At 44.9% G+C, this 23,836-nt stretch overlaps 1 protein-coding gene across 3 annotated transcripts in view; it reads left to right on the forward strand.

The window, feature by feature from the left end:
- Positions 1–7,498: 7,498 nt before the first annotated feature.
- The window catches only part of WASHC1 (WASH complex subunit 1), a 45,633-nt gene continuing 29,295 nt past the window's right edge, over positions 7,499–23,836 (forward strand). Inside the window, exons 1-3 of one of the 3 annotated variants that reach the window (XM_086467398.1) lie at positions 7,499–7,542; positions 9,606–9,720; positions 20,239–20,392. In XM_086467398.1, the coding sequence (XP_086323524.1) occupies positions 20,244–20,392 (149 nt within the window). In that variant the 5' untranslated portion in view covers positions 7,499–7,542; positions 9,606–9,720; positions 20,239–20,243. Of the gene's footprint in view, positions 7,543–9,605; positions 9,721–20,213; positions 20,393–23,836 lie in introns of those variants that run through there. The other 2 variants (XM_086467407.1, XM_009950542.2) reach the window with 2 other exon arrangements.

Consider the following 23,836-nt stretch of genomic DNA (forward strand, 5'->3'; position numbering starts at 1 on the left):
CATCTCTCTAAAATGGAGAGGGGAATTAAAGGCTGAAGGGGAGATATATATCCCACTGCTTTGTAAATGAAAAGAAAGATTATATCTGTAGCTCCTAGAAATAGAATTAAGTAGGGACCTAATGCTATAATATAGATGCAAAATAAATTCATGTTTCTAGAGAAAAATCTTGTGAAATTAACATGGCACCACCATGCCATGGACCACCAGGAAATTTGGCCTGCAGCACAGAGGAATTATAATAGCCTGATATGGTAAGCTTTGAAATGAAATAACTTCATGTGAATACTTAATAGCAATAGAAAGCATTTGAAAGATCAAAATGCAAGAGTAATAACATCACTGGAAATGTTTAATGTGTATTTCACTGCTCATTCAGAAAGAAAGTATTTCAGGTAAGAATTTCAAGTTTTCACTAGATTTCCAGTTGAGTAGAAATTGGAAAAAAACATCTCTGAAGGTGATGCTTAGGCTTTCCTATAAATCTAGTCCTTTGCTTTTGTTGCATATACCTGGAAAAAAATGGCAAAACTAAAGTTGGTCCCAAACAAACAAATAGCAAATAATTTACCCTAAAACTATGGAGTTTTTATTATTTACCAAATATACTGCAAACAGTGTTTTGGGGTTGACTTCAGAAAAAAAGCAGAGTTTAATTTTGTGGTTCAACAACTGAATCAAATAATCAATTATTCACACAACCCAGCCATTTGAACACCCACTTAAATCCTAGAATAGGAGCTTGCCATTGACAGCAAAGAGTTTGGATCAACTTCTCACAGGGGTAAGTCTCACTCCCAGGGAATATTGATTTCTGCTATTTAGTTTTTATATTTGAAAATATGAAAAATTGTTTCCAGCTTGAAGCTAACTCTGCAGGAACAAGCTTTCGTTAAAGGAATTTTTTCAGTGCAAATTTTTCTTTACCACGTATTACTTCATTTTCTGAAATATGTTTCTAGGAGGCAATGTCAAAAGTACAATTAAATGGTGGAGGACTGAGTCCTAATTGAAGATGACAATAATTAAAATGAATTATTTCATAAAAGCTTCTTTTTTTTTTTTTTTTTTTCCACTTTCACCCCTCATTATTCTGTTTGGAAACAGACTGTCCTAAAATGTATTAAGTGTCCTGCTGTCACTATTTAGACAAGCATTTGTCAGTGGGTTCTTAATATACACTAATATTTTCAGTAGGCTTTTAATAGAACATTTTTCTTCAGTTATATTTAACTCTAATCTTTAATGTAGGTCTTGCATCTCTTTTCATGCTTGTCTTTTTATTAACTTTCCAGATATATTCAGAAATCCTCTAATTTGTATCCAGCAATGACTTATGTCTTCAAGCATTAAAATGTACATTTGAAAACACTGAAGCTAATGTAGGAAACTGATAAAATACTATTAAAAGTTCCTGGTTTAAATGTACGTGATTTGAAAAATATGAATTTTTAAAAGAGCTATTTTTAAAAAAAAGGAAGAAATGTTCTTGAAAACTCCATCTCTCTTATTTTTTTCTTCTTTTAGGAATTAAAAGTCCTGAAGATTTAAAAAAAAAAAAAAAAAAAAAAAAAGACATGTCCAAAGCTGGGTGGGGAGTGCAGTGAATTTTCATCGGAATGCTGACATTTATTTGAGACTTTCAGAATGGCAAGAAAAAAAGGAACCTCATGTTTTCTGGAAACAAGGTCTAATATTTAGCACCCATGTTGTTCTAAAGGAACTTAGTGGAGGAAGAATGATGTTCACGATGACTTACTAACACGGTAGCCGGTAGTTGTAGCTGGCTCCTTCATCCTTGGGTTAGTGTCCTCTCCAAGGGGCAGAAGAGGACTAGTCAGTTCACAACAGCTCCTAACTTCATTATAGCAATAGAAGAATGGCCAGAAATGGGGCTCATGTCTGAAACAAAGTAAAGAAGGTTTGGGTAGCTGGGTTTTGGTTTGAATAGGCAACGGTAACTGGGACTGCAGGGCAAATAGCTGGGTGTCTGAGAGCGCTGCAGATTCTGTGAGTCTTGTATGTGTTGACTTTAAAATTAAACAAGTAATTTGTGCCTGTCAGGATCACGGTTAAGTGGACAAGAATACTTGTTGCTGTTCTCTTACGGCCATGGCTGTTTGGCTGTTCTTAATATTTCTCCCTTTCCTTTAATTTTTTTGAAGGCCTGGTATGGGATGTTTGATCTCTTGCCAGGTAGCCTAGCGGGAATAGTCTGTTCAGTTATGCAAGAAGCGTGGATTTTGATCCCTAACTCCTGTTACCATGCTCTTAGGGATACACGGTTACAAAAATAAAAGCATTAGCCTGCAGCCATACTGCTGTGTGCTGTGCTCTCATCAGATCTCACGTGTTCAGCGAGGTCAGCCCTCCTCAGGACTCACGGAGTCGGGGGTGCTGTGGGGACGTGGAAAGGAATAAAAGAATGGGCATGAAACACTGTCCTCATCTGGGCTCCACTCCAGGGAGTTTCTACTCTCTTGATGTCTATTTTTTGTTACCTTTTTTCCCTCATATGTACCATTATTTCATAAACACACTTTTTTTCCTTTTTTTTCCTTTTTTTTTTTTTTTTTTTTAAGTCAACAAAGGCAATTACCATGAGTGTGGAAAACTGTGCGGACTTAATGCTAAGAATGGCATTTTGGAATTCACAACTAAGAGTCTTCCCAGTGGCACTTAGGGCAGGGACCTTTGCAATCCAGCCTTCCCTTACAGACCAGTTCAAGGTGCGTGAATACGAGACCCTAGTTCGGGGCAGCTGTACAAAAAGGTACCATTTTAACCATCAGGGTCATCTGACACTCATGTGTGCATCGAAGAAATTGCATTACTGTTGTTCATCACACCTTTTTTTTTTTTTTCTGCCAGCACTGCCTGTGAACCAGCCACAGCCTGAGCTCTACGCAAAACACTGCAGCACGTTATGCCCTGGAGAACTTACCGTCTGCTGGGCAGTGCAGGCACAGGATGTCAGAAGAGCTCTGGCACTCATGAAGAATATGTAATGCGATGCTGGTGAGTGATGTTTAAAGCTGTGAGTCCAGGGCTGAGGAGGAGGCTTGAATGACAGAGAAGGAAGTGTAGAGCCAGACGAGGCTGAGGAGGGGACTTTGAGAAGAGTGGCAGAGAAGGCAAAGTGGGACAGATACTGTGTCCCTGCCAACTTCAGGTTCTAGTTTGTTCCACTCTGCTGCATCTTACCCCAAAGCTCCATTACTAGGGCAAGAGGTAGGCCAAATGTTTGGGGGAGAAGTGTGTGGGAAAAGTGTCTCCACAAATCTGAGTCAGCAGAAAGCTTGTGCAGAAGGACAGGTGGCTGTAGCTGGCCCTTATCTTCTCCCCCCTGCAATACGAACACCTCAGAGGTAATATGGATACTAATGTTATACTTGGAGTGTCTATACCTCTAGAGGGGGAAAAAAAAGTACTTATCACATTACTTTTGAGTCCCAAATGACAGAACGTTGTTATGTCTAGTTTCAACATCCTGTGAGCACATGCTGATCATTAGCCTGCACTCAGAGGAGGTGCTAATTGTCACCAGACACACAACAAGGGACAGATGTTCAAGGAGGATCCTGCCTGTTCTTCTAAGGCAATGCTACAAGCAAAACATTAGTCAGACCTGAAGCAAAACCGGAGGTCCAAACACTTCTACATGTTAAGAGAGCTCATCCCTATGTCCAACTGCAATAGCAAAACATTCCTCAGAGCTGAAAGACTGCAAAACAAGGGGGATGTCTGAAGCAAGATCCGAGCTGTTCCTGGCCCTCTCCTGACCTTGTGCAAAAGTGACTCAGCCAGCTCTGCCTCAATGTTTGACAAATGCTATTCAACGGAACACAAGAAATTTCTAACAACTTCAAAACACACCACCACAGCAGCACTCCATATTCTTCTCACCTTCTCTTTTTACATTTTCCCTTCAGGTTCTGAGTGTTACATTATTAAATTTTGGTGTAAAACATTATAATGAATAATAAGTAGCAACATTTTCCATCCAAAAGACATCGAAGATGGAAAAATATTATCGTTTCCATTTTTCTAGTGAGGAAAGTGAGGCACTAATTACTTGCCCAAGGTGACTTTGTTCAGCAAAAGATAATGCAGCAAGAGAAAGAGCAAATTAATTTAATGTTTTGAAGGTTGGGTTTGTTGGTTTGCTTTTTTTTTACTTGAGAAAAAGCACTCTGGTGGAAAAATGCAGTTTCAGAAAAGTGAAAATGAGTTCAAATATAATGTGAATCTAAAAGGGCTGGCTCTCGCACATGAATTTGCGGCTGTGACACAACAGATGAATGATCAGTTTGTGCATAGATAATTGCAATGAGTCTAGCCTACAGGGAAAAAACTGTCTTTAGGCAAGAGTTCTGGACAGGGTGGAAACGCTTGAATATTGTGGTGATGGAAAAGCTAACAGACAGAATAAGCACTCTAGACAGTTAGCCAGAGAGTGGCATGCAAAAGCACAGAAAACCTGACATGCCCTGAGCTGCTCTGGATCAGCCGCTTGCTCACAGCGAGGACTGTGCCGGCAACTGACAGCAAAGCAGAGCGTGCAAAGCCTCCGCGCAGCCCCCAAGAAGACCAGTGGAAACATCTGGCTCCATTTATTCAAGGGGCCAAGGGAAAAATCAGGTTCTGACGGGGGTGTGGGGGGGGTGTGGGTCGCCCAGGTCACTATCTTGCCGCTGCAAAACCAAGTGACTGAAAGTGGCAGTGCCACCATGCATAAGCAGGATCCCTCCGCAGCGCTCCCCAACTAGTGTTTCCCGTTGATATCGACTTGGGCAATGGCTCTGGGAAAGCCAGAAGGCATTTTCCACACCAGCAGTTAGCGCGTTTCCTAACTGCAGGGCCTCTGCCACGCTGTCACCCATGACTTGGCACACCACAAGGCGCTGCTTTTTGCACCCTGTGAAAAATCATGTCTTACTGACGGCGTGGGAAGAAGGACCTCCATCTAAATCTTCCTGTACCTGGGCAACAGTGGGTAGTTGTGCTCCTTTTTACTGGGGCAGAAAAAAACTTTGTGTGATTTCACTTTTGTTGGCTGGAACTTGGCAATGCAAAGCAGCAACAGGGCGAGCTTGGTGGCCACGAGTGCCAGTCGGCTCCCTGAGAGCAGCCCTTGCTTGAGCAAGAGGATCCTGTCCTCAGGACCACTGAAAATGAGGCAGTGAAAGGTTATGAAATGTGGCCAGTAAATATTGTTCTGGAGAGAGAAGAAATTGTGTCTGTTATTTACACCATCTGGGAACGGTGTCGCTTGGTCTCCACCAGCCAGCTGGGTGGGCTGAGACATGCAGCCAGCCAGAGACTTGTGTCTGTGCGGTTGGATTAAACGCTGCGTTAAGCAGTTGCTCTCCTGATTTGCCTCCAGACACTTTCTGTGCTGTTGCTCACGCCTACTTGTGCCCAGTTAGATAGGTCTTGTCTGCACAGGTTGATGTAGGACAAGGTTACACAGGAGTTCACTACGATTTACAGCCTCCCACCCGCTACCAGGATCTTCCTGGTGCTTTGTCCAGTCCACCGCTACCCGGCCATCGCTTCCCACGTGAGGCTCGCTGTATCCCTGCTGCCCTATTACCTTTCTGCCTGTCCGGCCTAAGATTTGCTGACTTGCCTTTCCATGTTAGCTCTCTTTTCGCCTTGTACTGACGGATTTTGCAATCCTGCTGGCTCCTCTTCCTCAGGGTGGCTGGGAGGGGGACATGGGAAGGGGCTGCATCAGTCTGCCATCACCTCTTGCTTTCTCTTGAATTTTATAAATGCATTGAATTGGATTTTTATCTCAGCAGCAGCAAGCTTTCCGTCAGCAATGTATAAATAAAAATGGATCAGAATAGATTGGATTGTTGCTTCTTACATCCGCTTCCCTATTTTGTTTTTGACAGGTCCCGACACCCACACACATGCTCCTTGCTCAGACTCGGCTAGCTCTGCTTTTTTGTCTGCTTTGAGTTTTTGGCAGGATTTTCCGTTCCTTATAACCTTCTTGCCTTACAGAGAGTTTCTGTAGCTTTTACCCTGGTCCTTAGCTCTTAGGACTTGTGCCCTTACGCTCTCCATACTGATGGGTCTTACTAGGCCCATCATCGAAACATCACAGGGGCAAGCACTGCACCCTCCTGCAGGCTCCAAAATGGGGAAGCCACTGCTGCTGGCTCCTGATCTCCTTTGCAACTCCACCGGGTCTAACGTCGCTCCCCTGCTTCAGTCTGCACTTCCCACTGCAAAGGAACGGAACCGAGCAAAGAATCTGCAACAGGTAATTTATGTAATGGATTTACCCTTCCCCCGCCCCCAGCTGAATATGCATGAGCTGGTCCTGATGTCTTCAAGTGCATTCACCGTTTGAAGACGCTTGCCTCATTTATTTCCCTGTGCACTGTTTTTAATGCTACGTATCAATCACAAACGTTCCCTGCGTGCATTCAAGAACTGGTATTTGCTATTCAAATAGCATTATGTTGTAACTGTTTATGTAAGTCTTGAGAAATTGTTTCTGATCCTGAAGTGGATGAGCATGCAAATACCTCTGTCGTGTGGCACATATCCCTTTAAAATGTGGTGTTAATATAGATGCATTCTTGAAATTCACTTTTCATGAGCATTTGTGCTGGAACAACTTGGTTGCTTGAATGTGTGCATAAAGGGGAGTATAAAAGCAACACAAGAACAAACTAGTAGAATGTACTTTAAAAAAACAAAGTCACTATTATAAAGTCAAATTTTAAATTGCCTAACTCTTAAACATGAGCACTGGAGACAAAATAAGCAAGTGTATGAGTCAAATTCCCCCTTTGTCTCGCCACGCTCTGTACCAGATTGGTGGAAGCAGAAAAGCAGCCAGCCGCAGAAGCAGAGCTGAACGTGTCAACAGAAAACCCAACATCTGTGGGATTTTCTCTCAAACCGTGCACCTGCCACACGTGGGCAGGGCCGAGGCCGAGCTGTGCCAACACCCCCTTCTCTTCCCGGTGGGTACTGCTCTCAGAACCGCAGCGCTCCTGCGGGCTGTAAGCTGTGAAGGCGTGCTGGAGGCCCATCGCCTCCCCCCACCCAGCAACGCTCCGCGGGGCCTCAGCGAGGTCCCCGGGCCGCCTGTGCCCTGCCACGGGGCAGGGAGACCGCCAGCTCCTGCTGCCCACCACCGGCAGCTGGCAGAGCCACCCCGGGCCCAGGCCAGCACCGAGGCTGGGGAACAAGGGAGGGCGGCCGTGCCGGGAGGGGCTCGGGAGGGGCTCAGGCGGGGCAGACGACGCGCCGCCTGGCCCAGCAGTGCCGGGGTCACGGGAAGGGGCAGCCGGCTGCAGGCCCACAACATGGCCGCCGCCAGACAACATCACACGCCCTGCGGCCCGCCCTCTCCAGCGCATGCGCAGCTCCACCCCCCCGCCCTCGGCTCGGCCTAGGGACTCGCCGGGAGATACAGGCGCCCCCTCCGGGCGGAAGTGACGAACGACTAGGGGCGGAAGCGGCTCAAGGTGCCGCTTCCTGCTCGGCGCCGGGGCGTGGCTGGCTTCGCGGCAGGTGAGGGGCGCGCGGCACGGCCGCGGGGGGCGGGCTCTGTGCCCGGCGGCCGGGGCGGGCTCGGTGCGGCCTGGCCGGGCCCCGCGGCGGACAGCGGGGCCCGGTGGGGCTGGTGGAGGGCGCCGAGCGTGGAGGAGGGTCGGGCGCATCGCGGAGAGGAACAGCGTTGGCTGGGCTCGGCGGCGGGGAGCGGGGACTTGGGGGGGGTCCGACCTGCCGGGCCTGAGCGGGGCGGCAGGCGCTGGCAGGGCCCTGTGAGGGGCTGCCGCGGGGTCCGCGGCCTGTCGCCCGCCGGTGAAACGCGTCTGGTGGCCGAAGGCTCTGTCCGGCGAGAGCCCCGTCAGGCCTTGGGAAGAAGAGCTTGGCGATGTGAAATGAGAGCCGTACGGTACCTGTTTGGGTGGGATAACGGGTTCAGAAAATAGTTTGTTACAGTTCTTACGTGGTGGTTCGGTGCTGAGCCATGCAGTAGAGTGGAAAACCTGCCAGGCAGGCATGGAGCGTGGAAATCTCAGGTTGGCAATTACACATGGGACACTTGGACTCAACGTAGCCCTTCGGGGACTGGGGAAGTGGCGCCTTCTCTCCGTGTAGGTTAGGTACCCTGTAGGGATAGACAGCTGGATGCTCCAGCCTGAAGGGAGTCACGAAAAAGAGAAAAAGGTGTCCAAGGCAGAGGGTCAGAGGACTCTGGGATATGGAGTTTTTCCTCAGAAAATCACCTAATAGCTTGTTATAGAGTTGTGGGGGGTCTTGTACTATTCCAAGTACCAATGCGTTACTATTAACTATCAGCTAATTCAAAGAACACCACAGGTTGTAAGAAAAAGTAACTTCTAGGGCATCAACACAGTTTGCTACCTGGAACGCTGGCAGATCAGTTTTAACATGGGTTGCCTTTAAGTTGTGCAATGGTGTGTTCCTCACTCCCAAGCTGGTAGCTGTGGCGGTGTAATGATTTGTCAAATAAAAACACATTGTCAGTGTTTGCAAGTGAACCCAAATGTTGTTGTGATTTATTGTATTCATTTTTTTCTATGTTCAAAATAACGGCTGAGTCAGTAAACAGTAAAAAGACCACAGGGCTACTAGACCTAGCTGTACATGTGAGGAAGGGCTGCTGGTGGACATAGTGAATGTTGTGGATCCACGTCCAGCAGTGATGATCGCTGTTAGTATTTATTTTAGTAACTGGCAGAAGTCCTGTTGAGGTGAGGTTCCCCCTGCCCCGCCACTCCTTTTTCTTTTTTTTTTTTTTTTTTTTAAGATGGTGTGGTTCAAATGTTGAGTGGTTGGACAGCACCTGGATGTTCCCAAAGGCCTCTTTCAAAAGAGGAGGCTTTTAATCCTTGGGAAGGGTAGGTTAATTCTTGACTCTGCTCGCTTCTACAGTGCAGCTTCCAACAAGGAGTGTGGGTTAGTGCCGGCTATAGTTGTGGCATTTCACGTGATTCAAGCAAATGTCAGCTAGGAGTTTGCTTGAGATGACCTATTTATTTAATTTAGGTTGTGTGGCGTGTGTTGCTGGCAGTGATTTGCAGACCGGGTTGACCTATCCTGAAGTAGATGAGGTAGAAGCTAAAAGTGTCCCTATTTCTTGCCAATTCTCTGGATACGGAACCCTCCTTGAGCAGTGAAAGGAAGCAGAGCGGATAGTGCTGCTATTGCCAGAGGCAAGGGGTAGAAGCAAAGTGACTTTGGCATGTCCTTGTAGAGGCTTTCTGTGTTCCAGTTGTCCAGGGAATCAGAGGGGCACCGGTCAACTGTCCCTTGCTTAGACCTTTTTTTTTTTTTAGGAAGGTTAGCTAGAGGCTGATAAGTTCTCCTGTTGCTTGGTTATGTTTGTCTTGTCCGAGTAGTAAAGCTGGGATGTAAAGGCTGCCTAATATACCAGATATTCCTGGGGTGCTTTGGCTGGGGGGAAACAGCTACATCTCCAAAGAGCCCTCAGGCAGAAAAATGCCAAGGCAATCCCAGAGCAGCACAGGCTGCTAGTCTCAGCATCTGCCCTTCTCCTGTCACTCTGGATATTTAAACTGAGTTTTCAATCTTCATTCCTTCAGATAAAAAAGTGCTGTTCTCTTCGCTCAACTCAGGAGTTCCTTGGCAAGAAAACTGAAAGCAGATAATCCCTGGGAACTACTTTGCAGTCTGGCTTCTGGGTTCTGCTAATACCAGGTAACTGTAGTCACTGCGTGCTCAGCCTGAGCAGTAAAGAGAAGAGTAGAAATTGGGGGCTGGGGAAAGATAGTACTGAGATAAGCCTGAAAGCAAGGCAGATTTTTTTTTAGATTTTTTTTTTTTTTTTAAATTAAAGGTAGTGTGCAGAAGAGGATTATCTCTGAAATTGTGATGTTTCCCATGTCTGTTGTGGATGAGCTTGAAGGGAATAATTTTTATCACTCAAAAAGCAATTTCTATAGCTAATCAGCTCTGCTTAGACCCTTTCACAAGATAACCGTTGCCAGAAAATAGTCCATCCAGCAGTTTTAGTGGATTATTGATTCCCCAGGTATCATTCTTTTGAGCCAGCTTGTTGTCAGCTCCTGTCATCTAGGCCACCCTGTAGGGTTGTCCCTTCTACAAAATGGGACCAGGCTTGAAGACATTTCTTTATAGTGAGCAAGTTCCTCTCCTGTCATCTTGCACAAATGCAAGCATTCCTTTTGCTTTTGAATGTACAAAATGGTCAGGAACTGCTTTGGTTGCCAGTTTCATAGAATCATAGAATGGTTTTGGTTGGAAGAGACCTTAAAGATCATCTAGTTCCAACTGGAATGGGCAGGGACATCTTCCACTAGACCAGGTTGCTCAGAGCCCCGTCCAACCTGGCCTTGAATGTTTCTAGGGATGGGGCTTCTACCGCCTCTCTGGGCAGCCTGTTCGTGTTTCACCACCTTCATGGTAAAAATTTCTTCCTTATGTCCAATCTAAATTTATCTTCTTTTAGTTTCAAACCATTACCCCTTGTTCTATCACAACAAAGCCCTACTAAGAAGTTTTTCCACGTCTTTCTTATAAGCCCCCTTTAAGCACTGGAAGGCCGCTATAAGGTCTCCCCGGAGCCTTCTCCAGGCTGAACAACCCCAACTGTCTCAGCCTGTCCTCACAGGGGAGGTGCTCCAGGCCCTTGATCATCAGTTTGATTTGGTTGTTGCCTTCATTAAATATATCAGCATCTGTTGTAACACAGTGTGTGTTTGGTATGGGTGCTGTAAAACTCCAGAACTTTGGAGCAGAGGGTACTGAATGTGGAGGTGAAAAATAGGACATTGCTAGTTAGGGTCTGTGGCAGTGAGATGTGGCGATGATTAGCTCTGCCGATAAGGTCGCTCTGCGGGAGACTGAAGCTGATTTTGCATCAGAAAAATAGAGGGAAAAATTAACTGGATTTTTTTTTTTTTTTAGGGAGCTGCTGTGTTTTTGGAATTATGTATTTGTTACTGTGGTCTGATAGTAAGAATGAGCAGCTCCTCATTTTTCTGAACTGAATGTTCTGCAGGAAGCTCTACACCAGTGTTTCAGCAAGCCTGCTTTTGAAACTCCAGTATTTAAGAGAACTTACTGCAGAGAAATGACCTTCTAAGGAACTTTTGGCATAGCCAGTGGCTTCTGTGTATTTGGCATACAAAACCAAAGTGCTCCCATTTAGGAAATGGAATGAAGAGCTGTGTCGGGATATTTGAGCTGGGATTCTCAGTGTTACTTTTGATGTCTGTATTGTAGGTGTAGCTAAGTGTTTGCTCAGGCTTATTTTATAATAAATAGTGAGAGGCAGGGAAGGCAGGCAGTTGGCACGGTGCTTTTGGTCAGTTGTAGATGGCTGCCTTAAAATCAGATCAATTGTTCATTAGAGCGCCTGATTATCTCCATTAATGATGAGAGCCAAAGGTGACAGTTGCAGAGTGGATTATCAGATTTAAGTTTAGATATCAACATCTGTCCGTCAAAATGAGCTTTATGTATCCAGCTGAAGGAAACCAGTTTCAGCCTGTGCTTAGAGGACAGGGCTTTCTCAGCAAGGTGACGTAGCCTGCAGCTCAGTGCCTCATGGCAGTGAGGGCTGCTGTCTGTGCTTTGCAAAGCAGGGCTCTGCTTTGAGAGGAGAGGGTGTCTTCAAGATAGTAGTGGCTTAGAGGCCATCTTAGCTTGTGGAGCTGAGAGGATTGAAGTGTACCTGTAAATTCTTTTAAGTCTCTACCTTTCAGAGTCTCTTTAAAGAAAAAGTTTAATAGGATTCTGTCTTCTGGAGAGTCGGTATTGTTTGATTTTATGTGATCCATCTTTAAATGTCAGGTATTTTGCAATTTGCCAGGGAGTTGCCATATGCTATTTTAACGCTGGGCTCTGAGATCTCAAATTTTGATTCTTTCTCTTCAGCCTAAGTGGAATAGGGCAGTGTAGTATGTGACAAACCAACAAATCTGAGTGGCTCTGAGCAGTTTTTAGGGAAAGGGAGGGTCTCCATTTGAGAATGATCACGAAGTCTGTTGATGTACTGGTTCAGGCCCATGCTTATTTGATCTGAGAGACAACGCTGCTGCTGGGAAAACAAATCCTCCATGTGCATTTAGTTAGCTGTCAATAGTGTCTTTGCCGTAATGTCATATTGCTCATAGATTTCAACTGTCTTTAGTAGCTGCAGTAGCTACTGTTTCTGTCAAAGCAATGTGTCTGAGATAAAGGTGTTACCAGGCCCTGGCTTCTTGAGAAGGGGCTGCCTTAAATACTGGGCTCATGCTTTCAGAAGTAGATATTTGACAGGCCAGTGCTTTTCCTTTGGTAGCTCTGAGTACTCGGGAAGGATCACATACAGATAGCTTTTTATTCCAGAAACAGCAGGATAGCACAAACACATAAGTAGTGAGGGGTGTTTGTTGGTGTCTGATACAGCCCATGGTCCAGGGAGACATGTTCGTATCAGGCACCCAGTTTACAGAAACTGCATCAGTAAGCTGCTCTTTTGTTGCAAAGCAGGCTATTTAGTGTGTTCCCTCTGCAACTTAGGAAATTAACTCAAAAATGAAAAATTTTTGGGGTTTTGGATGCAAGCTTCATACCAGAGTCTCTCTTGCTGTTTCCAAAAGTGGATATCTTCATAGCATTACCTTAATACCTTTTTCTAGTACAGTGTTGGTAGTCAATAGGTTGAGTGAAATGTGTATTTCAAATTGAATGGATCTGGGGTACCTTTCATGCAGATCCCAAGGTATGTTGGGTTGAACCAAACAGCTGTCAGTAGTATGCAGATTCAGCTAACAAAAAGGCACCTGGCACTGTAGCTGACATCATGGTGCAACACAATGTTCTTGGATGTGCGAGGTACCACATTATGTGGTAACTGCCAGTAATTCCACACCATTTGGATATGGAGAACTGAGTGGCGTTATATCACTGGGTAGTTAGTGGCTGCCTACCAGTGCAGCAGAAAAGACTTTTCCTTTTCCCGCAGCTGCTGCTAGGGCAGATGAGGTGACACTGCTTCAGTGGTGGAATCCACTCCTGCCATTTCCCTGCAGAAAATTGGCCCACAAGGCCAGGATGCGCAGTGCGTGAAATGCAGCGTGAGCCCCCGAGTCCTGCTGAGTGTCAGGTCAGGCTCCTCAGTGCTCTGCTGTTTCTGCAGGGCAGTGGTGTGATGTGGGAGGCTGACTCCTTTTGAACATACCTTGGCTGTTCAGGCAGTCACGTATCAATGGGCAGCTTTTGGAAGTATCAGTGTGTAGCAGGAGGTTCCCTGTAGGATTCATTTTCTGTGTGGACTTTGTTGTTGTTGTTCTTCTGAGGTAATGCTGTTAAAGACAGGCTGAAAGTATGAAGTTGATGAGATTGAGTGAGTATCTGTCTTTCTACAGCTGGAGCAGAGGAGCAGAAATGGCTTTTACAGCTGTGGCTAGGTTAACTTTGTGATGTAGATGTGGCCATGATGTGCTCTAGCTGCTCAAAGTGGGAGGGAGAGTGACAGCTTCTAAAGCTTCTCACTTTCCTGCACCCCTTGCCAGTCTCTGTGCCCGGGGAGCTCCAGCTGCCCGGTTTAATTCACCCATTGAGAATGGGCAGGGTGGGACAGATGGAATGGAGAGCTCTCTTGCTGCAGGAATGGTACTGGGAAGTAAAATCCTAGCTGATGCCAGGCCCTCCAAAGGTGGAGAAACCCAACTCTTCATAGCTTTGTCTAAAACAACTACTAGAGATGTTGAGACCCAAAGCAGTAATGTCTACAACAGTTTGAGGCTGCTACTATAAGAGACATCTAGTAACATGAGCACCCTGGTGGAGTACAGCCTGCTACGGGGCCTAATTACGGTCTTATTAATGCTTTCTTTCATCACTGCCTTCCAGCCTTCAGAGGTGATTAGACCTATTTATAGGGGCAGACTTCTTTAGTATTCAGCACAGTGCACCTCTTGCCAATCAAATCAGTACCATCTGCATCTTTGATTGCTGCTTAATAACACTGTAGAACATGGTTAATTAAAAAATATAAATAGACTTTTCATCCTCTTAACTTATCAAAGTGCTTTTCTCCTCCTCTCTTCTCCTCCCTGTGCCCCCTCCTCCCCCCCAAAAAAAGGTGAAGTTGGCTTAGCACAGGGACTGTGATGAACCTCTCATCTTCACTGCTGGAAATACATCCTGCTCTCCTACCCAGGATAGTTACCTCTTGTGTGCTGAACAGCAAGGTGTGGACTAAATTTCAACCCCTCCAGTGAATGTCAACACAGGGCAGAACACTCATTTGCTGCACAATGGAATAGGACTTACATCTAGGCTCCTGTGCTGCATTTACCACCAGAGTATAAGCGACTTCTAGCTTTTGTTTCAGTTTTGTGTCTCCATCTGTGTGAGTCCATGTGTGTATGCTGCCTTACCCTGTCCCTTAACAGGAGGAGCATATGCAATGATGTGTTTTGCTTTTCTAGCATTTTAAGTCTCTCTTTTAAATACAGTTCCTTGGTTTTGCAGCTGGTAAACTCACAGGAGTGTGCTTTATCTGTGGAGGGCAAGGTGATAAAATTGTCTTTTTGTTTTGTTTTGTTTTTTTCTTGGAGGAATTCATGCTGATATTTTGTTGGAATGGTCTCTGAGCAAGCTTCTAGTACAACCAAGGTATGACTTAAATATGCCAGCAGATTTGATCATGATTTGAAATTCTGCGGGAAGCCTGTGTGGCAAGTAGAGAACGAGGATGATGTAGTAGTGTGTTAAGCACAGCACTACAGATTAGTTAAGTGTACAGTGGTAGAAGTTTGTGATGAGACACACAGCAGACATTGCAGTGGCTGGGAGCTTCGCAAACTCTGAAAGGCACATTTAGGTATTGTGAGCAATGTGCTGGTGTAGTATGCTGGATTGGAGCAGAGGAAAGTGAGAATAAGGGGTCTGTTATTGTCAGCCAGAATGGGACAGTATTTGTCCATAGACATAGGAGAAAGTATTATGTGTAAGGAATTACTGTCAGTGAGGAATTTGATCTGACTTCTCACTGTGAACCAAGTTATCCGTGTGACTTTCCTCTGTCAGAGGAGGCAGCATCTCGTGATAAGCTATGCCCAAAGCCTGTCTCTCTACTCCATCTTTTGAGTGTGTTTAATCTCAACCTGTAGTTCACTTGTGACTTGGTCTGTTCCCACTGTGGAGCCATCCTAGTGGTAGCGTTGTGTGTGGTGAGGGATATGCAGGCTTGTGTTTATTGCATATTGCTGGTCTCTGCATCCTTGCAGGTGGCTACAAGGCATTCATCTTTTATTAGGATCCTACAAAGGAGAGACGTAGGGCTAGAGATAGGCTGTCATTGCTTCTTGGAGATGTTACTGCATGTGGGAATTAAAGGCCTTTAGTTCATGCTGCCTTTCCAGTGCAGTGACAGCAGCAGCAGCACAATAATTGCTAAAGCAGCCCCTGTATCTTTGAAGAATACACACTGATATTTTTCAAAGTATTTAAGCCCTCTTCTCCCTCAACCCACTGTTTTTAGTTCCTTGATGCATGTTCAGGAAGCAAGTATTGTTGGTGGCTTGCTTTATTCTCCCATTATTTTCATAGCATGGTATGCATCTGCTTGTATATATACAAGCTTTACAGTCTCTGCCTGTGTTGAGGGCAGCCAAATTGTTTTCTTAATGTTTGCTTTGTTTATGTTTCCTTGAAAAATTAAGGTGTTTTAAGGTTGTGGAGCTTTTTCTTTGTAGAGAATCATCTCAGTGATTGATCCTCCATAGAGCAATATTTTCAAAAGAACTCAGAGGAGTGTTGCTTCTTTTACAGACTCTGCTTGCTCTGTAGCAGGTTCTCCTGGGCTTAGCCTTGACACCAGGAGTTTTATTCTTGGGTCCAGGGGGAAGTAACCCAAGAGGTGAGCAAAGTAGGTGGAGTGTTTCTGTACCTATCCAGAGCAGCGAATTGTCTACTTCCTCCTCTGGGTTCGGAGCTGCAAATCTCTATGTAGCCATCAGAGTATTAGACTTGCCTGTGATGATTGAACAGTATGACCCGTTGCTGGTCCAGATACCTGAAAGCTGGAGTGCAAAGCCTGTGTCTATCCTGGTGTAAGTCATTTGGGAAGGTGAGACAGTCTGGCGGAGGCTGATGTTGCGTTTCCCACTGCTCTTGTTTCCCTCAGCTTTTGCTGTTGTGAATGTTGGAACTGGGAGGGAAAGAGCAGCTTTGGGTGCAGAGGGATTGACACCAGCCCTGGCCAGCTTTGTACCAGCTTGCTTGAGGTTAAAGGCATAGGCGGCTTAAGACAAAAGTGCAAATCTGAGCAGTTGCTAGCTCTAGTCAGAACTTCCAAATCAGGATATAGCACTCAGAAACTGGGGGTGCAGTGAGAAAACAACCTTTTTTGTTTGCAATTTAACAAGGTGAATGAGGTTATTATGTAACACCGGAGCACATTTGTCTTAATCACGAAAGTTGATATTAAAAAATAATTGAATGAAGAGTGGCTGGAGCCCCTAGATGCTGCAACTCTTATCCAGAGCCTCTTTGATCACAAAAAAAGAGCCGTCTTGCTGTTTCTTCTGCCTTGTGTGACCCGCAGGTGGTCACACCACTAACAATTAAATTTCTTGGGTGATCTGGCGTCTGCTCTTCTGAATCATACCTGCTTCGGGGTTTTATATGCCTGTTTCTCACTGTACCTTGTGAGTATTTCCTGTCAGCTGTCATAATTCCAGGATGCTGTGCTTTCTGCTGAAACACACCAGCGCCCTCTTTAAGATTCTGGAGTGATACTGGAACCAGTTTGTTGCTTTGCGGAAGTCACTTCCATGTGTAGTATATGAACAGTTTATTTGCACCTTTGGCCTGTGTGTTACATGAAGGTTTGGCATCCATTGGGCAGGGTGTGAGAGCTGAGTTTTTTCTCATCTGCAGCACTTTGTTTTCATGTAATGCCTAATTCTGATCATGGAGCATGGCAAGGAAATGTGCTGCTTCTTTCTCAGTGCACTGGAGGTTGAGATAAAGGAAGATTCAGTCTTGCTGAGTGACATTTGGTCTTTGATTTCTTTCCTGACTTTTGTTGGGAATATTTTGACATTTCCCTATTAAGATCTTCCTTGTTCCTGCAGTCTGTCTGTTATGGGAAGCAATTCCGCTTTTGTTCGAAGCGTATGGTCAGGCTTTTACTCAAAGCATTTGTAAAACTGCCTGTTTTCTGCGGTTAGTTTGGTCACAAGAGGTAATAAATAGCAGCTGTAGCATGGGATTTTGCCCGAGTCTAGTCATTTAGAAGGCTGTTGCTGGTTTTCCTCTTGCTATAAATCTCTTAATTTGTTACCTTGCACAGAAAGAATTGTCCCTTGTACCTATCTCTGATAGCAGTTCCCACAGAGTGTACAGTGTTTCTCTGATGTGTTTGTCTAGGAAGGGTGAGAATCTGGAGCTCATGCAAGAGGCTGTGTTGAGAACCTGTGAAACTGAAGTTCACTGACAGCTGAACTGTGACAGTGTGAGCAGGAGCAACCGGGGCTTTTCCTGCTTTGCCCCACTACTCTGTGCTTCTTTCTTTGCAAGGGAGCAGTGTGTCCTGAAGAACAGTCTGTAGTTCTGAGGGCAAGGAAAGAAACAGTTTGGTAGTAGCTAGGGGAGTGCTGCTTCTGAGTACAAGCATCTATCAGGCAGCAGCTGAGCTGAGCTTGGCTTTAGAAAGTTCACGAAGAGAATTAGGATTGGTGAGAGTCTGGGAAATCGTACTGGGGCTGTAAAATCTCATCTGGCCTCAAGAGGTGAAAAGCTTGGCCTTCTCATCCTGCAGGGCAGGATTACCGTTACACAGTAATGGTCTGGATAGTGAAGGAAGTTTAAGTCATCCCCTTCTTGCCCCTGCTTCCCAGTCTGTTTCACGACTGGGCAATTACAGCTGTATCTGGCTGTGGTAAATTGGGTCATTGAAGTGAACTGAGTTAAAAATAGGCATCTCAAACATCAGCAGCATTAATGCAGCAGAAGAGTTGTGACCAGTGGCGAGGAAGATCATAAACTTGTTTTGCTGCCAGAGCCAAAGTATCTCATCACTGCACACTTGCTGTGTTACCTCGTTGCTTTGTTCTGTGTTGTCAGACAAATAGTAGATTTGAAAGCAAAAGGGTTCAAGCTTGGTTATGGTCAGCAGGTCAAAAAATGCCATCTCAAAATGAGCCGTACTCCTCTCAGATTAACTTGTATGCTTTACAGCTCTAAATAATAATTTCTTGCCTGCTGGATAGACCCAGTCAAGAAGACTAATCGGTGTGCAAACATTGCCCCTAAAGAGTGTGGATACAGAGTTTGGCTGCCAGTGATGCATGAAGTGAAACAGAATAGGTTTAAGCTTCCTGCAGCAGAGCCAGGTCTTCTGATGGCTGGGCTTGATTTTGCAAATTTGTTATCTGTGGGAAGGATCCTAGGTTTCCTCCTTCTTTTACCTCTTCTACAATTCATTATTAAACAACCCTCCCCTCCACAAAATACCAGCAACCCCAACCAATGCCACCCCCCAAAAAAACCAAACCAAAAAACCCCCAAACAAACCAAGCCAAAAACCCGCAGAACAGCCGCCACATCACATTTACAGAAAGTCTTTCCTAGCCTGCTGTGGTAAGATCAGAAAGGACAAATTTGGAGAGGGTGGATGGTGTTTCTTAAATGTACAGGAATGGCTACAGGCACATCTAATCTGATGTCTTTTCGTTTTGTGAAGCAAGATAGGGAATTTAAAGAATATGTGAAGACCCCTCTAATTTTCACCTATTAACAGTTGTTTTATGCTCTAACTATCTCTTCAGGTTCTTGTTTTGTGAATTTCTCCAGTATAGGCTGTGTTTCTATGCCATTCTCAGCCTGCTCCGCTGTATAGGCTGGAATACAGTTTGCACACAGCAGTGCTCCCTGGACTAGCGCCTGCAGACCTCCAAGTACCATGGAGGGAATGTGTTGTGTCCTGAGGCATCTCTGTCTGTTTCTGGTACCTTACTTTTTGATCCTCCTTTGTTTTGCTTCTCTTCAGCTTAATGAATATTTTCTTATACGGATGTATAGCACTCTGCGTGATGAAACCGTGTAATGAGCAGCTGTAGACTTTGGGTTTTTTAGAGTCTGAATGAGGAAAACACACAGAGAAAACAAGTTTGAAGGAAATTGTGTCGGCCTAGCAGCAGAGTTCGGGTTAGAAAACTGTACAGTCTACTCTGTTCATTAATCAGACTGTCCTAACAGTAATGTATTTGTGAGTTTACAATTTCTAATGTGCTCAGGGAAATGGTTTTCTTCTTTATACCCTCCTCCACATCCTGGAAACTTTTTGTTCTTTTTGTGAGTAAAAACATGGGAGGCAGAATCTTTGGGAATTGCTGAGGGAGAAGTGAGGAAGGTTGGCAGATAGAAACATGGGTGATGCATAGCCTTCTCCTGGCTGAACTATAGAGCAGCGGTATGGGTTCAGCTGCATCCGGGTGCATGCATACTGCTCTGGTGGATGTGTTGAACACAACTGAAAGATTTCAGTGACCGTTTAGGTTTTGTGTGTGAAAGGATCCTAACAATAAGGAAGCTTCCTTCAAGATAGTTTCTGAGGAAAAATCCAGTCACCAAAAGCAGTGAGCAGCTCCTGGGAGTCTCAGAATGGAACAACTCTCATTAACCTACTTGGAGCAAGGGCATGTGTGCACATGCTTGCCCTGTAATTCCGTAGCTGCTGTTCTTGGAAGGGAACAGTGGTTGTGTTTCTTGGATCAGAAGTGTAAGGTGAAATACTGGATTGAATGACCCGAAATATATCCATCTGGAATATGAGGATGGGAAGAGGGGACAGAGTGATTTCTGACGAGTCTTATCGCCACCCTGAACCGACTTTGCTCCAAAGTGTGGTCTTTGTTTTCAACACAGTGCTGAGCAGACATTTGTTAAGTATCATGCTAAAAATAAAGTTATGGTTCCCAAGAGAATTCAGATAAGCAAGAAACTGCCACCTCACTGTAGCTGCCTTGGGTTTATTAAAAATCCGATGTGTCAGCCTTACTACTTGTGCCTTTCTCCTCAGGTTACTGGTGCCTTTCTCCTCAGGTTACTGGTGCCTTTCTCCTCAGGTTACTGATTCTGTTGCAAACTCTTTCCTAAAATAATTACGGGAACAGAGAGTGGAAGTCCCTGAATAACAGCTGTGATAAAATGGAAGTGTGTTTATTGTAATGACCTATTTGCTCTTTCCTTTAGGTACAATGGCTACAGTAGCCCAGAAGCACTTTTTGGAAGGGCAGACGTACTCGGTCCCACTGATCCAGCCGGACTTACGCAGGGAGGAGGCTGTTCAGCAGGTGGCAGATGCTCTGCAGTATCTGCAAAAGGTGTCGGGCGATATCTTCAACAGGTATGGTGCTGTCACATGGGGGTTGGGGGCTTAGCATTCAGCAGTAGGAAACAGAGTGCTGCGATGATGTTGCAGCAGTGAAAGGGCATTTCATTGGCAAGCAATGGAAGTTCAGAAAAGGGATAAAGAAGGACCAGATGCACTTCAATAAAAGTTTATTGGATTCATGTCTGTCAAAGTTAAGCATAATGAAATGAGTGCAGTTAGCCAGAAGTTGGTGGTTATTAATTTTTTGTTCAGTGGAAGACTCCCACAAATTACATTACTGCTTCTGCTGCAGTTATCCTTTATTCCTTCTTGCCTGTGTTTTAAAGGGGAGACTTTCTCATTTAGGGTATCCTGAAGATACGTCTTTGAGTCGTCATACTTAGAGCAGCGGAGGAGGAAATGTCTTTTTATTCTGATCTCTGGAACTTACAAACTGTTCCCTTTGGGCCTCTGATGTTTTGCACTTCTCTTTTTGTGTGTTGGGAGGGCTGAACATGTGAGAGTGTCTGTTCTTCTTGCAACAGTCTCATAATCCATCTCAACTGATCTCTTCAGGGATTCAGCCCAGACTTGCCACCTCTTGTATGTGGCCGTCTTTAGGACCGGATCTATAAGGCTGCCTATACAGCAGATCAGAGAGATTCTTGTGTTTGCCTGAAAGTGATGGTAGAAAGTGTGGTGCCTTTTTTCATCTGATGCAGTCTTTGATATCTCAGTGCCCTGGAGTGGCATGTCGTATCATTGATATAGAAACAGATCAGCATTTATCTTCTAGCCTGATTAGCGAAAGCACCTGCTTTGGCTTCAGTGGGGATCGTGTCTATCTAGTTTGATTTATTATGGTTGAGCAAGACCATGGCATTCTTTCTTCTTTTGAGTTTTTAGTTTTCTTAAGGGCAGAATGAAGTTCTTCAGTTTTTGGTAGTGACATTTTGAAGGGCAGTCTCTGGGCAAAGGATAGTCACTAAGGCTGAGCTCAGGTCATTGAGGAAAATAAAGGTTTTTCATTGGAATAGTCTCTGTTTGGGCAAGGGCTCCTGGGCAAGGGCTGTGTGGAGGATGGATTAGGTTGAACACAAGCTCTTGCTCGCTTCTGCACTTCTCTGTATGGGAACCCTTCATGATAAAAGGCTGGGAGAAGGCTTTCTAGAGCTTCCAGAAACATGTGGAAGGCACCTCTCAACCTGGGACTGCTGACAGTGCTGTCCCTCTCTGTGGGGCAAATAAAGCTACTGCTAAAAGAGGAGTGTTTCTTTCTCTATCTCTTTTTTTTTTTTTTTTTTCTTTTTCCCCTCCTACTCAGTGCTTTGTAACACAGTACCCTGTAATTTCCCCGGGGAGACAAGCCTGCTGTTTTGTATGCAAGTCACTCCTGAGTCCTGAACAGTGACTGTGATGCTGTTCTCTCGTTCATTGGTGCACTCATGACTTTTAATTACCAATTTTTTCCAACAACAAAGGAGGCTTCATTGGGCTATTTGTTTGCTTTGCCTTTCCTCTGAGGTCTCAGCTCTCTGATATAATTAGTAACGATTTAGTAATTATGCAGGCGTCTGATTAAAAGTTCCGTGACCTTGGTTGTTCCATGCCAATCAAGGGGCAAAGCTTTCAAGGTGAGAACTTTGCCACTTAGTGAAGAGTGACCTTTTATCTTCCCTTTCCTGAGATAAGGCAGCTCTGGCTTCCATTTCCAGGAAGGAGCTGCCTTATCGGGGGAAGCTGACTGTTCTGATCTGTGAAACAGCAGCTTGCAGTGCTGGTGGAGAGGAAACTTGTTCGGTTTGGCAGACTCAGCTGAGTGTGTCAAACTCATTACTTCAGTACTACAAAGATGCAGGTGTTCTGGGGTTGTTTTGTGGGAACAATTGGATTGGTACAGTGCTTTCGAGAGTGGCAAGCTGATTTGTAATTTGTTGAAGGTGGAGTGAAAGTCTCTCTTACTCTTTATGGAAGGAGGAATCTTTCCACAACCAAATCTTTTTTTACATATTAGCTGACGAAAGCTTCTGCTTTGAGTCGTTGCTGACCTGACAACTGACATTCTTAAAATGAACACGTCCATCCATTGTGCAAGGAAGGTGAGCTTTTTCCCTCTTTATTTTGAAATGGGCTGAAAGCAACTGTGGTACTGTCGTGGTTGTAGAAGAAATATTCCCTGGGACAGTTAGTGGTTGTGCAGAAGCAGCAGTGGTGAAAAGTGCCTGTGGATTCAGTCGTCTCAAGGGGACGCAAGAAAGACACCTTTTGCATTTGGAGAATTGGGAGAAAGAAGATAAGCAGCTTTCCTCCCCTTCTGCCTGGTTTGGGGAATCTGGGAAATAACCCAGGAGACAGGTGTCTGCCAAGCTGTCTTCTTTCCAAATGCTCTCAAACAAGCTGACTGGTTATTAAATTTAACTGTGATGTGGTACATGGGGAATGAGGCACTTCAGAGTTCCTTAGTTTGTAGAGAATCAAGGGATGTACAGGTGCAAAAAAACAGGTAAATTACGTCTGAGACCCAGAGCAGACCAACTGGGAACAGCCTTGGAGAATAGGTCTAGCAACCCATAGCAGCCAAACCTCCTCTGTACCTTGCTAACAGTGCACCTGGACTGTGATCTGGAATCGCTGAGAAAGTGCAGGATGTAGTTCAGCATCCCTCTCTGTCATATTCCTGACTCTTGGGAGCAGAGACCCATCCGACTTCTTCCACGTGGAGAACAGCAAAGTACCACATCCTGCAGAGGGAGAGCACTGACCTGGACAGGCTCTCGGCCGCTGGGCAGTGCAGGTCAACAGTCCTGACCTCTTAGGAAGTCCCATCCTCTTGGTGATGATAGCAGTATTGTGAGGAGATCAAGAGGCTGCACGTACTTTCTAGGGTTATGCTTTGGAGTAATGGAAGTTTTAACCTTGTGTGTGTTAACTGAATTCATGTAATTAATCTGCTGTGGAAGCTGCAATAAAGATCAGATTCATTGCCTGCAGCTACTGAGATTTTAATACATATCATTACTGCTTAAAACATAAATATTCTAACATAGCTGATCTGACATAATATCTGTGTGAGTTTAACTCCTGGACTTTTAAGGAGGGCTTTTGATATAGGTCACAGGAGGCAGAATGACCAATTGAAACACTCAATTAACCAGTAGTCTTTCATCTGTTTATTTCATCATTACCAGCATTTTCTGTGTAAGAGCTTGTATTGGAATTGTATGCTGTGGAATTTTTTACAGGAACGTTATTGTGATAAGTACTTCAGATAGGTGATGTGTTTAGCTTTCCTGAGATGCCCCCCTGGTTAGCTAGGCTTGCCCTTCGGGATTTCTCAGTTTCTGAGGAGAGTTTTTGTTGCCAGGAGATGTTAATAAGCTCTAATATATCAGTTCATTATTCAGAGTGTACGCTTTTGTATAACAGATTTGTGGAAAATTGCCTATGCCAGTTATCTCATAGAGTTTTACAGCAGTA

Source organism: Leptosomus discolor, chromosome 1 (assembly GCF_034619465.1).
Source record: "Leptosomus discolor isolate bLepDis1 chromosome 1, bLepDis1.hap2, whole genome shotgun sequence".
Taxonomy (NCBI): domain Eukaryota; kingdom Metazoa; phylum Chordata; class Aves; order Leptosomiformes; family Leptosomidae; genus Leptosomus; species Leptosomus discolor.